A 15,757-nucleotide genomic window follows, 5' to 3' on the forward strand; every position below is an offset into this window, starting at 1 on the left:
TGTCATTATCATTATTACTTTGAAGGTTCAGCTAAACAGCACAACCAAAGAATGAGATTTGCTAGCTAATAAATATTTTGATTAATAAAAAGCTCAAACATACACCATACAGACATTAATTTCCAAAGATTTAGGATACAATATTCCACATTAAATTTAAAATAATCAGAAGTCATCCTTTCTTTAATAATTTGGAAGATATTAAAGAACTTGCATTGCATAGCTCTGAAAAAAGTTGACTGTTTTTTCTTTTGGATAATTAAGAGCTCTTTATTATCTAGAACACTGTTTCTCAAACGTTACTAACCATGATCTAACAGAGTAAAAAAAAAAGTAAGAAATATATTGAACACAAGAACTTCATACATATCACAACTTAGTAACTGAAGCAAAAGTTTCATGAAATAATACTTACTCTTACTAAGAACCAGCCATTAAAGTTTTCTTTTCTATGTCATTTATTGTTTTAATTTTTTAAAATTCTGGTCAAGACCCAGTAAAATAATTGTAGGCAGAACTAGAACCTAGTAATTCACTAACATTGTTACCCTGTCTGTTCAAGTGTACCAAGGATATAATGTAACTGATCCTCTCTCATCAAGCTATGAAGTTGTATTAATTCTATTTTACAAATTAAGAAATTGAAATTCAGAAAGGTTAAGTGACTTAGACTAAATAGACTCACAAACTGATGACACAAACCCCAAATCTACAAGTTTTCTAACTCTGCAGTTCAGGCCTTTCAAAAAAAATTATAACTCAATTCAATAAACATGTATTGTACCTACCATGTGCCCAACCTTAAAATAAGAAAGCATTTGACATGATCTCCACCCTCCAGGGCTCACAGTACATGAACTTAGAAGTCTTAAGTGGGTACTTTTCTATTCTGGAGGAAATAATTTTATTCCCAAATCACCACCATCCTCTCTCTGGCCACAGATTATCCCATAAAACGAGCACTGGTACCTTTTGGTGAAAGAATGCAGTGAATTCCTCTAATGGCACATTTCTTTAGGATCTGAAATAAAGCTGCTATTTTCCTTCCTACTGTTTTTTGGCATTGTAACCCTACCAGCAATATTCAGTGCGACGGTACCAATGAGCATCACCATTATAATATCACACCATGACCAGACAATGCTTTAATGCCGATTTGCTCTAAATAACCAATATCTAATTTAGGAGCATCCTTATGGTGACTTCAACTTCTGAGAAACCGTGACTCAATAAAGACAGGTCTCGACCCTGCTAAACAATCAGGAAACTACAGTCCTCTGATCTAAGACATGCCCTAGCTACCAATTCAAATAAAGTCAAAACCAAGTCAAAATATCCTAAAACTTCCTAAAACATAGCTTTTACCTGTCTTTCTAGCTTTATCATTACACATCTTAGCAGCACTCACACCAACTACTGATCATTCCTTAAGCAAGTTGCCATCTCTGTGCCTTTATTCATATTTTCCCTCCACATGGAAGTCCCTTTTCTCCTAATTTTTCTGCCTATCCATTTTTCCTGGTTTCACTCAAATGGCATTTCCTCTACGAAGCCTTGTCTCCTTCCTCCAACAACAATGAATGTCTCCCTCTTCCTTATATTGTACCTCCTCTCCTGAGATAATTTTCACACTCTGTCATTGTCCTAATCCACTATATTAGAGCATGTTTTAAATACTATGACATTCCAGGAGGCACCTAGAATGTGGTTTATATGCTAGACACATGCAATTGTATTTGCTAATTCCACATTGAAAAACTTGATCTAGAAAAGGAATTGTTCCCCCTCCCCCACTCCCAGAGAAGTAAACTTTGGCCAAGCTGGATGTATTTCAAACACTTTGGATCTGGGACTTCTAATATTGCTAAACGTGTAAACTAAGGCAGGTGGCTGAGCTTTATTTTCTATAAAAAAAAGGGTTAACATGCCTGCCCTAACTACGTTAAAAAGATGGAACTGACACCATAGAGTCAAAATTCTATAATATTAAATAAATATGAGAAATGGTCTCCATGGTCACAGATCCATTACAGCAGAACTGTACTAGGAACAGCTGAACCTTAAGAAATGCAAACTTGCTCCGCTGTTCTTGAACAACCGCTAAGTTCAGGAGGAGTACTGTCAAGATTATCCCAACTGCGTGCCCGTGTCTCCAAAGTTCACCTGCTTAAGAGTTCTTACTAAAGCTCTTCTAAGCTAGAAATCTTCCAGCAGATAACCTTAAACCAGAGATATAAAGCAAGAAGAAACTGAGAGTCAAATATTGGCTTAAATATGGGTCATTTAAAAAAATAATGCAAATATTTATCTGGCAAGGAGATCCTAAGAATATCTACCTGCCCCCCCCCACCCATTCACCTGCTCAAATCATTCACCCAATCATTTCTTTTTGGTCTTTCATTAATAGGTATGAGATTTTCTAGGCCAAAATATGCAGAAACATCTTCTATTCCACCTTTCTCAAATTCAAATCCCTTTCTTCCACAGATACATTTCTGCCCATATAAACACATTCTAAAAAATCAACCAAATTCTTCCAGAGAGCTTGCATATCGCATACAAGGCTGCTCACAAAATCTTTAGAAGGACCTTGGTGAAGCCTTGAAACAGATACATGTGGAAAAAGAAAAGTTCAGTTGTCTGTCTGTTTTACGATAAGGGTCTTTTTCATAAAAACATCAGGCCTATAAAATGGCACTTGGGGATCAGATCAATTTATAATCCCTTCCCCTAATTTTAAGGGTTAAATTGAAGGAAAGAAAATTACTCCCTTCACATCCTTCCTGTGATCATATGAAGTGGAATTCAAAATCCATGACATTACAACAGTGTTCTAAGGTTATGTTTTCAGTTTACGTCTTGAGTCCCCTGAAGAGACTACCTGTATTCTTTCTTTGTTTTTTTATTGAAGTATAGTCAGTTTACAATGTTGTCTCAATTTCTGATGTACAGCATAACAGTTCAGTCACACACATACATACATATACTCATTTTTGTATTCTTTTTCATTATAGGTTACTATAAGACATTGAATATAGTTCCCTGTGCTATACAGTAGGAACTTGTTGTTTATCTATTTTATACATAGTAGTTAGTATCTGCAAATCCCCAACTTGTGTTAATCCTCACTGGTGACAGCAACAGGTTCCAATTTAAAACAATTTGTGAATTTATTTAACGTACCTATTTTATCTCCCCCTTCAGAGTCTTGGGAAAATGTATAAAATTAGGCGTGGCCTAACACCAGTCCTGACACCACCCACTACCACTTCCCAAGTGTGTGTGATCAACAACTCAAGGCCTTTGGGGTGATTTTCCTCCTTTCTCTTTTTTTCCCCTTCAACTGGGAGGCTAATAAATTCAGGGCCAGCCTTCTGCTCCCATCTCCCACTCTTCTTCAGTCAATATGATCAGTTCTAGAGCTGCTTACACTGCCACAGCCATCCATCATCCTGCCTCACTGAGCAGGAGAAGGAAAACTGATGGCAAGTTAGAAAAATCTCATTAAGCCACTTTTTGCCTCAACCTCTTCCCCCTCCTTGAGAAACAGACCTTCAAAATCAGCCTATTGGGAAACAAGAGGGATAGCGAAAAAAAAGCTGATGTGGTGAAGAGGGAAAAACAGGTCCAAAGTAAGTTGGTTTCTGGCCCAAATTTAAATTACTCATCTTTCCTTCCTTCCTTCCATCCTTCCATCCATCCTTCCTTCCTTCCTTCTTTCCTCCCTCCCTCCCTTCCTTCCTATTTTAGATAGCAAAGATGAGACCATGTCAATTGACATTAACTTCTTTTGATTTTCTTTTTGGTTGAGTTCTGAATTTCCTAACAGACTCTTTCATGAAATGGATAAAACAGCACCAATTAAAATTAATTTTATGTTCACCCTTTTTTCTAATGACTAAACCCCAAGTTAATTCTAATTCCAAAGAAGATCACAGATGTACCTTGCAAAACCGTAGAATACAGAAAACTGAATAAAGCCACACAATTCCAGGGAATAACTTGAGGGCTTGACTGTGTGTCAAACACAACCCTCCCAGCCCCATGAGTTCTGGGGGGAGGATGGAGACTGTGAGGGTAGCATACGATGTCACTTCTTCCCAGGACACCTGGCACGGATAGAATGACTGACAGATTGAAAGAGAGCTAACGTCCTCTAAGCACCTTTAATTTTCAAATCATGTGCGTAACTGGTGCCTTCAAATACTGTTTCTCATCCAATCTTCACAGAAACCATGTAAGTCAGGCATTTTCATCTCCATCTGAAAGATGAGGAAATTAAGACTCAGAAAACTGAGGTACCTCATCCAAGATCGCCCTATTACTTATCAGAAAAGTCAGGATTCTAACCCAAGTTCACCTGACTCTGAAATCCTCTGCACTTCCTGGCTTCTTAAGACAAAGAGCAGTCTTTCCAGAGGCTTGCCTGTACAAGCTCACTGTGTAGGTCCTCTGAGTCCAGAGGCAGACTCATGGGTCCAGGGCCTCGGAGCTGGCCCTGCCAACAAAGACATGGGAATAGTGGTATCTAGTTAGAAACAACTCTCATTTTTCCACACGTGTACAAGTCAATGTAACCTGTTTTTAGCCCCATCTGTACGCTGGCCCTCTGGTTTCTAATCACAATAACCAGGTTGATTTCAGGCCTGGAACCTTTCCTACCACAGAGACAATTAAAATATAATCAAGCTAGAAAGTTATCCTCCCCCAAAGCCACCTAAAACAGAGCAACTCCAAAATAAAATCAATTTACATATTTTAGCCCAAATTAAAAAGTAAAAGCTAAGGATTCCCATTTAATATCCTGAATAATAAGTGCATATTTATGTAAAGCTTCCTTTGGGGAACGGTTACGACAACTTTCCCAATATTATTCACAAATATCAGTCTTGTTTTGGTGTTACAGTAAGAATCTGGACTTGTGGGAATTGGACTGTACCCAGTGCATCAACAGAAATAATTAATATTGAAGATACGCACAATATCCAGAATTTTAGATGTGTGTTTGGCTGAATTACAAAAAGTAACATAAGAAAGGATGAGTCAAATCTGGTCAAAATCACAAATTACAGGGACTTAGTCATTTACTCCATTTTAAGTGAGCACTTTCCTAATGAAAGTTTCATTAGTAAAGATTGCAAGTTCTCAGGCTTTCCGCTACAGACTTAAATAGCACTTAGAGCTAAAGTTTATCATTAAAGCTGTATTTACTACTGCTGTATCTTCAAAGGGGGCACTAGAAAAAAAGTTCGGCTCAGCCTGTTATTTTTCATGTACAAATTAGAAAGCAAAGCTCTAAAGAGTTTAGACTGGCAGCTTAGGAAAACACAGACTACTTGAGAAGCCATTACTGGTACATCCCAGGGCACACCAGGGGTCATGGCTGTCTGTCCATACCACACTCGTGCACACACACACTGCACACAGTGTCTAGGTGTGTGTGACTGGCAAACCTCAAGTTTGCTCAGGGTTTATATCAACTATACTTCCATAGAACTAAAAAAAAATTAGCACAGAGGTATGCCAAGAAGGTCACTATCTTCTCAGATTGTCTCTGGAGAGTAACACGGCAAAAAGTATTCAGAGTCATCTCTGTCAGAAGCAAGGTATTCTTATTTCATAAAATTAACAGGCTATCTAGCCAAGCTCCACGGGCAGCTGACGGAAGGACAAGTTCCTTCAAACTGTCCAAACTTTACTTGTTCTTGAGAGTGAACATCTGGATACATGGAACCTTACAGACAAAACTGTCCAGGAGATCTTTTGTTTCTATCTTTTGGAGTCATGCCTAGACTCTTACAAATAAAAAAAGGAAAAACATTTATGTACTTGAATGTTTCAACAGATCTTTTCTTGTCATTTGACACAAACCTTACTGTATAATGTTCCAACCTTAAAACCCCTCACCCAGTTTTATCCCTAAATTACAGAGATTTAGCCTCTAATATATCTTTTGATTAGTGTCAGAAGAAAAGAAACAGTGGCTCTGATTTCCACATTTCAAAGAAATGCACATAGTAAGTCTTCAACACATACATCTTTATCCAACAACAAATGATAGCCTGCCTCTCCTATGAACACTGTTGGCAAAAGGACATTAAGGGCTAGTTGTTACAAGAGAGTAGCCAAGAGAAGGTAACTGACTCACAGAATGAGCACAGGTGGATTCAACGTCACAAAGTGCAAAACAGAGGAAACCCTCATCCTGTGGTGTGTTTTTCAGAATTGGTCATCTTGACTGGAATTGTTTTTCTGCTTCCTCATATCCTGAAAAAAGAACTAAACTTCTTACTGAAAAAATATTTATGAATTACTACAGTTTTATAACTTTAAAATAAATCATTAAGAAATTAGATTTGATTTTAAATGTTATTTTCAAACCAAATGTCCAAGGAAAATTATTTTCAGGAGAGACTGGTGATTTGTAATTTTTTTCCTTTAAAAAAATCACTTATGCTAGTTTTGTATTTTACTATAGTGGTTAAAAATAAGGCTTTCCCAAACAACAAAAAATGAAAATTCAAGTACAACAACTACACTGACCTTATTTCTTCAACATTGTCACTGCTTTCTCAACCACAATTTATTTAAGAATTTCTTTATGGCATTCAGCATTTCTTGATCCTTAATAGAGGAGATCCATATCGATGGGGAAAATATCTCTGGTGTTAGATACAACAAGGATCTGAATAACGATCTTCCCCAAAGTAAAAATGCTCAGTGCTAAAATGAACCGGCAAAAGGTAAAATCTCAGGGGTGGGAACAGGGCATGGGGAAAAAGAGAGAGACAGAGATAGAAAGATGGAAAGAGAGAGAGACAGAGAATGATTGCAGGCCACCAGCCTATTTGGAGCACTGACACTGCATAAGTTATTTCCTAATGAATGTACCAGGGACAGCATAAATATTACCATTAAGCAGAGTGGATGTGAACAGCCAAAGCAAGCTAGTTGGCTGATTGCTTTCTCATTTTTTGCTCTTTTGTAACAATTCCGTTTCCAAAGTGCTTGATTCCTATCGCTGATGCTCCAAAGCTATTGTGAGCACACTGCCTGAATACTTAATGAAGTAAACAACAAACAAAATGGCTCATCTTTGGTGCCCCCGGCTAGCATCCCAAACTGGATATAATTAAAGGTGTGAACAGGCAAGCAAAGAAGTAATGAACCTGCAAAGACAAGGTTCTGAGAAATTATTGGGCATCCTGCACTGCACCAGTTCGAATTTATCACTCATTATCTCTTATACCAGCGAGGTGCAGATCCACATGTGGGTACCCCTCTCCACTCTTGTCCACCAGCCTTTTTTTCTTTCCATTTCTCGATGGCTAATTTATGACAATTACTGCTTGTGACAACTCCCATCCATCAACAGATCACCTTTCTTTTCACCCTTAGAAAGCTGCAGACCTATAAAAGCCCTCTATTCTTAAAACACGCCGAGATTTTAAAAATACAAGGATGTTCCTAAAACACACGCACGTTCACAAAATGAAGCACAACATGCTAACACAGCCACCCTACCTTCTTCTTATTTTTTCCAGTGGTTAAAGATTAGGTTCATATGCTCCCAAAGAAAACACAACTTTCCTTCCACATAAACATTTATTTTAATTTAAATCCAACTCCTTGATTGAAAGGGCAGCTTCTAGTTCGCAAACATTGTTATGAATTTGCCCATTTACGCTTTCTCAAGTGGAAAGTAAAGAAAGATGTTTGGTTACTAATGGAAGTCTGTGGGGTCTTATATATCTTTTTTGATGAATTTTTGTATTTTCCTAATAAGAGAACTCTTGGAATTTGTAAGGAGGAGAAGCCACTTCTTATGGAAGCCAGCCCAGTTTGGTTTTCTTTCCATTTTTAGATGCACATATACTTGCAAGTGTATATACACATTTGGTAATACCAAATAAGGAAAGCCTAAGACAGGTGCAGGATTCCAGAAACACACATGCTTACCCTGATATACATACACACACACACAGTCTCCTTCTCTCACATACACATACTTTCCACATATCTATCAAATGGATGGGAGGATGGACAGTGGGCAATAAAAGGTTGACTTCACTTTCAAAAGGGGAATCGGTCAGTTCTGTACAACATGGCCCTTCGACTGCAAAATAGTATGATAAAAGCTTGAGACTGTTTATGTCCCTTCATACCCCCCAAATTCCCAATGACATTGGGAAGAAACACTGCATTGCAGCATTTGCCAGCACATACTCATGTGGCTAGCGTCCGCTGGCCAGCTCACCAATAAATGTACATATTAAGTGTCCAGGCATAAAAATTAAGTGCCTGGTGGCCACAGATCATTGGAACAGATGAAGAAATTTGTTAAGGCCAAAGTACTCCTGTCCGTGTACAATGACCTCTATTAAGACCGCCATTCCTTGCTCATAGTACATACAGATAATTTGTTTTGGCTTTTTAAAAATTAAGGCATTAAGATGCCAAGGGCTAATTGACGTGGGATATCAACATATCTCTTCATAGAAGGAATAGTTTTCGGTCTACATATAGGAAGAGAATCCACCCCCAATAAGGAAATAAGAGCAAAGGGAAGAAATTAAACCAAAAAAAAAAAAAAATTCTTGCCGTGAGGAAGCCCTTTCATTGTTCATAGTAACTCTTACTTGAGTAAAACACCTGGATTCACCCACAAATTCTTTTAGAGATAACTGAACACACACACACACATACACACAAAGCACAATTCACGCAGTGATTTACAGATTTGAAATTTCAAATAGATTATCCCCGACAGAAATGCTAAGTTTAAAATATCTGAAGTCTAACATGTCCCAAACCGTGTTTCAAGACTGAGTTTTAGTACTAAAACATGTAGCTTATTTTCTTTCAAAAAATATTCTATTGTTGTTACCTCACAACAATCTGGCCTTCCTCTCATAACAAAATCCTAGAATATTCAAAGGGTCGAGGAAGGGCTATCAGGAGAGAAAAAAGTTTTAAGGCTTTGGAAAACTATCAAACAGAAGCAAGCTCATCTGTATCTGGCCAGGAGGATGACTTGAATGAATGGCAGTTAGGAATGAATGGGACCCAGATCACAAATGAATGGTTGAGTTGCTTGTTAGGTTTTTTTTTAATGAGATATTAAAACTGTCTTGTAAATCAATGATTCTCAAAGCAATTTTTAGATTATTCCCCCACCTATGTTTATTTTACCCTTTCAAAAATTCAAATACTAAATGACTTAACCATTCCATTGCAATGAGATATGTGGACATTCTGATCATTAACACTGTGCTGTCGCCAAGTGCTTTTTGCAGAAATAGTTCCCGTCTGATTTTAGTTCTTAATAAATGCACACGCAGCCTTGCGCTTCCATAAAGACACACCTCCACATGCAGGTAGTAGGCATTAATATTTTTAAGACAAAGAAGTGAGAAAGGTCAGCAGTAGAACGTGTCTTTTTTACAACCCCAGCCAAGGTGACAGTTCCTGTAGAAATTATTTTTTCCCTAACTAAAAAAATGCCAGAAAATTCTCAGAAAAAAAAAATTCAAGAGAATCAGAAAACTGTTCTGTTTTTAATAGTGTCATGTTTATGAACTCAATATATGAGACCTAAGTGTAAGAGTTTAAGTGTATGAAAAAATAAGTTTATTTATTTTTACGTTGAGTCAAAACAAATTTTTAAAAATCCCCCAATAAGAAGACAAAACAAAAAGAAGCATCTGCAAGGAAGAAAGAATGGGGGCAGGAGTGCGGAGATTGGCAATGGAGAGAGTAAAAATTAAGAGTACTTCCCATAAAGCCGATTATATTTCCTAACCTTTTAACACATTTCAGTGTCTTCTAATCTCTCATTTTGGGGCTTAAAATTAGCTACCTGATCATGTACCTAATTTGTCTCTCAGGAAGAAACTGTAACAGATCATCATTTCAGTTGTTTTTATGCTACCTTCTATTCACCTGAGTACTCTACCTCTCAGTCCTCCTGGTACCCACCATCATGAGAAAGAGACTACTAGTAAAGCACACTTAGAGGAAAAGCAAGAGATGCCTGTCACCCAGTGCACGCATGGGCCCCAGACGTTCAGAGAAGCTGGGAAAAAAAAATCAGCTTTCTACTCAGTTTATGCCAAGACCAGGACCGGGACCAAATGCCAAATGGAAGGCAGTAGTTGCAAGGGTGCAGCCTGATGGATCCTGTGGCTGGAGACATGGAGATGGAGGCGAAGCAAAAGGCTAGAATACAGCTTTTCATTTATTATTTTAAAAAGTAATTTCTACTCGGGATATAAAATGAGAGATACAATGAACTCCCCGGAACTGTAGTACCAACCTCTAATTTAGTAAAAAACACCAATATCACCTAGCACAAAATCATTGCTTAGGGTGAATCTACTCTACCTGTATTTCTTCTATGGATATTTGCTGGCAATTTCTAAGAAATCATTTGCAGAATCTATCAGCTGTGGGAGTTCACTATTATGCTTCCGTCAACTTCATTCAATATAATTTACATTTTTTTCAAATGGCCTCACAGGATTCCTTGCGATTTTTCACACGTACAATTTCACAGCAGGGAAAAGGGGGAAAGAGAGAGAGGGAGAGAAAAAAAAAAGCAAGATTCCCTACCCTCCCTTCCCCCTCTCCTCTCTCTGTTTTTTAAACCAAAAAAAAGGGGGGGGGGAGAGACAGAACAGATGCTTAAAAATAGATTTCTAAAAATCACTGTAAACCAGAGTTAGAAATGTAATTAACACCTATTTATAAAGAATAATTAAAGTTGGGCCGGCCACAAAGAACAGCAAAGATAATCGAGGTCCTGTCTCCCCCCCGACTCTTTTTTACACTGTTTGCAGTGTGTTCTCATGATAGCCACCTGCTCCCTACTCGGCTTTTCCTCTGTTCGTTTCCCCGGCAACCTTTCATTGGGTTTTCCTCCCAGCTATCGCTTTCAGTTGGGCTGCTCGGTCTAATCTTATTTGTTTTACACCCATCAAAACAAGCAGCCAGACAAAGGCAATCCGCTAAGAATGGGAAAAAGACCACAGCTTTGTTATAACATCTATGCAGAGCGAAAAGTCCTCCCCAGGCTTTTCTAGCAAAAAATAAGTGAGATGGATATGAATTTACAGCCTCCCCCATACCTAGCTTTGAAACCCTGTGAAAGCTATTGCTCGTGAAATTCAAAGTCAAAGTGGGCACTCGTGGCATCTGATCGTGCCATTTTGTGCCATATCTTCAGGGTCAACATCAGGCGATAGGTGCGGCACTCAAGGAGTTTCCCTGCTTCTTTTTTTTCAGAAAAAGATGATGCTAAAAATAGATTTACTACTTTGGCAGAAAGGTTTTCCACTTCCCCTTCCACATCCAAAAGTCCTGTTTCACAATTGCATCTGCTGGTACTGAACCTCACCTCCTCCACCCCTCATTTCCAGCCTTCCCCATCACTCAGAGCAGGAGACTGAAAAAGAAACGTGCCTTTAACTTTAACAGTCGTGTGATTCCGCTGAAAGCTGACAGAGGCGGTGGACACGCCAGCCAACAGCGATGGTGACACTGTGATTGTCAAAAAAGATACCAACCTTGCTTGGCTAAAATGTGTGTTCGATGGAAGAGGCAGTGTGTGTGCCTTGTGTGCATGCAGTGCCATTACACTTGGAGATGGATTCTGGTTTTCAGAAAAGAGAAATACTAATAAACACACACATGCACACCCAAACGATCTGCACAGTGATTTATGATGCACAGCCCACCATCCTTCTGTGCACACACACACACACACACACACGGATGGACTCTCCAAGCTGCCTTCCTCTTTTCACTTACCATCTTCAAGCCATTCCACTCCATCTGTGATCAGAAGAAGATGGACCCTCACACAGTGTGTCAAAAGCGGAAAGGAACGTTATGTAAAAGCTGACATTCCTTCTTACAGAGCTGCTGCCCAGAGAAGGAAGCAACAACTCAACACGCCAGGCACCGCTACACATACAAGCCGCCTCCTCTTTTTTATGAGGTCATGACAGGAAACTCTTTGAAATACAAGATGCAGCATTTACTGAAGCCCAAATAAATCACTCTCTTTGCCGTTTTGACTGCGCATTCCCCCGAAACACAACTGCCCATCTCAACGTTCAGTATTCAGAAGCTGCCTCTCAAGGTTTAAATTTCCAGCACGGAAATGGAGATTCCTAAGCCCGCTGCATCCACCTCCAGCCCCACAAAACCCAGGCACACAGACAAACCCCCTCTCCCTTACAAAAAGAAAAACCTTCTTTTGCCATTATGGTCTCATGAAATATAAACCTCTTTCAACAAACCGGCAATTATTTCAGCCCCCCTCCCCCTCCCCCTCCCCACCTTTATGTTGAAGGGAAAATTGACAATGACCTGTTAAAAATGACAATCTGTTTCCCCACTGCTTTTCAATAAAAGGACCTACCCGTACTCTCTACACAAAAGAGGTAGTAAATGTAGGAACCAAACAGCAGCAGAGAACTAAACTCTTGTGCAAGCATAAGACTGGTCAAGGTGTAGATGCTTTTCTTCCCTCCAGCAACACAAACAACAGATTATAAATCTAGTCATACCTACCATAACCATTCTTATTGGCAAATATTGGGTCTCGCAGAGCTTCGACTCTTCTCTTAAAATTTGCAAAGGTTTCGGAATATATTTTTAAATGACTACTATTGTTATATATTTTAAAAGATCCACAAAACACAGTGTGGATGATTGTAAAGTAAATCAATTATTTTGGGGGGATGGGGGAGAGAAAGAAAAAAAAAGAAAGAAAAGGAGCAGTGAGCTGAAACCCCCGATTCTAGGATGTAGATAAGAACAACTGAACAGAGCCTTGCTGAAATTGGCTCGAAGCTTCCCCTTTTTACATCCATTTATGGGACCATCTGTCAGCAGAAGCCAGGATCTGATTGGCTAGGGAAACGAAGGGAGGCGTTGCAACATCAGGTGCTATTTAAATTAGCTACTGCCAGATTGACGATGTTAATGATTTGGTGACCTCTACAACAACAGAGACCAGATTTCTGAACTGCTTCTTGTGTCTGGTAATTAAGGCCAGGCTGAAGCAACAACAGCCATACTTGTATTTTTACCTTTTCCTTCCTCCCAGCTCAAAAGTACTGTAACAACTGCAGGTCACAAGCGGCTGGCAGACCTTAACAGTGGGAGTGTCCTCCCTTTCCCCTGTCCTGAGGGCTGCACCACCCCACCCCTCTGACGGAGGGCTTCTCCAGTACAGAATATTTTCAAGCACCTTATCTTTCTCGACAGTTGCTTTCTAGCGAAATGCATATTTAATGATCTGCCTCTAGGCTTAAAGATACAACAAAAGCACTTTAATGTGCTAACATATCTACATTTTAACTTTATTTTTTCCCAATATTGCTGATTTTTAGCAAGCAATGTTCCTTCTGGAGCTAACATGGCCAGCGTTTCAAAAGAAAGCAAGTTTGAGATTAGACTTGCTCCGTGAACTAGGTTCTTACAAGTTTGCTTCAGAGAGCTATTCCCTAATAAACAAAAAAGAAAAAAGCTAGGGCTGGGGAAGAAGGGGGGCAGCTGTCAGCCTCTACCTTTCTGCCTTCTGTCTGAGCTTTTCAAATCAGAGAATGATGAATGATTTATTTAAATGAATTTATTTCTCAACTTGGATAGGGGCATGATCTGAATTTTTAAAAATCCACTAAAACACATTCTCTCTTTGCTTTCCCTACTGCTATAGAGAAAGATAAAATATGCTTTGACAACAGCCTCATTTCCTAGCCGGTGCAGAGTGCTCATCCTGCTTAACTGAACACGTGATTTTGCTTCTCTCCTTCAAGAGATGTCTTCTTTCTTTGGCCTCTTAAATGACTTGCAAAGAGACATTTAGCAAGTGTGTGGTAATGTATACAGTTTGTCTGCCTATTTTATACATTTTGTAACCTCTACGTTGCCAAGCCGCCAGTAGTATAGTTTTTTTTGTTGTTCTAGTTTGGGATTTAAAGTGGCTTACCTGAGGAATTTATGCCTTACTTTTACCCAAAAGGCTAATTTATAACTAATCGTTTAATTCATAATTTAGTCAATTTGTTCCTTAATAAATACACAGAGGTAACAAATTATTACTAAAAACATAATTTAAAGTAATTTTTAATCTTTGCTTGGAGTTGACAGCGAGATGGAATTGGGCAGAGTAGAAATACAGGCCAAAAATCATGCTACGCTCTGGGCTTCAAAGTCCAAGAATAAATAGGTCTGTGAAAAATTATTAGAAAAGAAAATAAACTTTACATTAAAAGAAATTAAAGCTACTTTCTCGAAGCTACTATTTCATGAACACAAACATACAAATATACATATACACATACATATATATATATACATATACACACACACTTTAAAAAATACAGACATACCGCAAAACAATATGCGTTGGAGACACAATGTGAACTATTAGACTTGAATATAAATAAATTTAGCTATTAGAAATGAAAATGCATGAAATAGAAAAGTAGAAATGTTAAAACTATAATCCCTTCAGGTGAAATAATACTGAAAAAAAGCAAATTTAAAAAATAATTTCTTGAACACATGTATAAACAGTCCTATAAGTCACAGTAGTACTACGGTATCTGTTGAACTGTGTAATAAGGACAAATTCACAGGTTAAGTGTTCTAAAGAGCTCAACACATAAACACAGGGCAGGTCTAAGAGCCCCAAATCAACGACAGAAACTCTGAGTGTAATCACACTAATATCAAAATACTGGGAAAAGTCAACATGAACACAGTGCTGACAAACACACAAATAAAAGCAGCTCACTCAGAACAAAATATTTACTTTGTATTTCTTTGGAGATTAGAAAAGTCCAATTTCTTAAAACGCTTTTCTCCCATTCATACTAGCCTCAGCACACTTAGTGGGCCATACATTAAAATTAGGTATATCAAAAGATATTCTGGTCACTTTTCCAAAATAGTAACTGTACATTACAGTACAAATAATAAGCCGGTTTTGCTAGGCAAAAAAAAAAATCCATGCACTTTGTATATTGATCACTTCTCCAAAAACCTCCACTCTAAAGTCTTTCAACGGAATCCTCAAACAAATGCACAAATGTCCTCAGGGGCCTTTTCTCTAAAGACAAAGGCAGAATCCTATTGTTGGGAAAAGTCAACCTTATTATTGCATTTCCAATAGTACCATTCATCTTTCAGAGTGAGGGGCTGACCACTACATCAGTGGTGTGACATTTGTAAAGCAACAGATTCTCAATATATAATCTCAAGAATCAGGCAGGCGAGTCTCCCAGTCATGCATGATTTTTTTTTTTCCCGTCACAATCCTCCACCACCACAGAAAGAAACTTGTCTCACTCAAGCAGCTAAGGCAACCTAAAAATGATATCCCAGAGCTATTGGGCTGCCAGCGCCACCGTATCCCTCTTACCATAAATGAGCAGTTTCTTGACTCATTAATAACAATTTCCCTTAAAAGAAGTAATCTCATATCAGTCAGCCCCTCGCCACCATGCACACATCCCAAAGGTTGCAGATATCTCAGCATCAGTCGCCGGCAGCCAGCCTTCCCACACAGAGTCCAGATGGACTGTACCAGAAGCCAATTCAGCGTTAATAACTACCTACTCCGCGCAGCGGAGAAGCCTTACGTGGCACAATGGGCTAGGAAACAGCAGCCGGCTGAAACTGCAAATAAAAAAAAGACAACCAAATTCTCCAAAAGCACAGAAAGGAAGGAACAGAAATGAAA

General features: G+C 38.6%; 1 protein-coding gene across 3 annotated transcripts in view; it reads right to left on the reverse strand.

The window, feature by feature from the left end:
- ELAVL4 (ELAV like RNA binding protein 4) overlaps positions 1 to 15,757 on the reverse strand; it is a 142,524-nt gene that overhangs the window by 73,717 nt on the left and 53,050 nt on the right. The window contains exon 1 of one of the 3 annotated variants that reach the window (XM_006200460.4): positions 15,437 to 15,553. The exons of the other annotated variants lie outside the window; for them this stretch is intronic. Within the exon in view, the coding sequence (XP_006200522.2) occupies positions 15,437 to 15,553 (117 nt within the window). Of the gene's footprint in view, positions 1 to 15,436; positions 15,554 to 15,757 lie in introns of those variants that run through there. 3 annotated transcript variants of the gene reach the window in all.

Source organism: Vicugna pacos, chromosome 13 (genome assembly GCF_048564905.1).
Source record: "Vicugna pacos chromosome 13, VicPac4, whole genome shotgun sequence".
NCBI lineage: Eukaryota > Metazoa > Chordata > Mammalia > Artiodactyla > Camelidae > Vicugna > Vicugna pacos.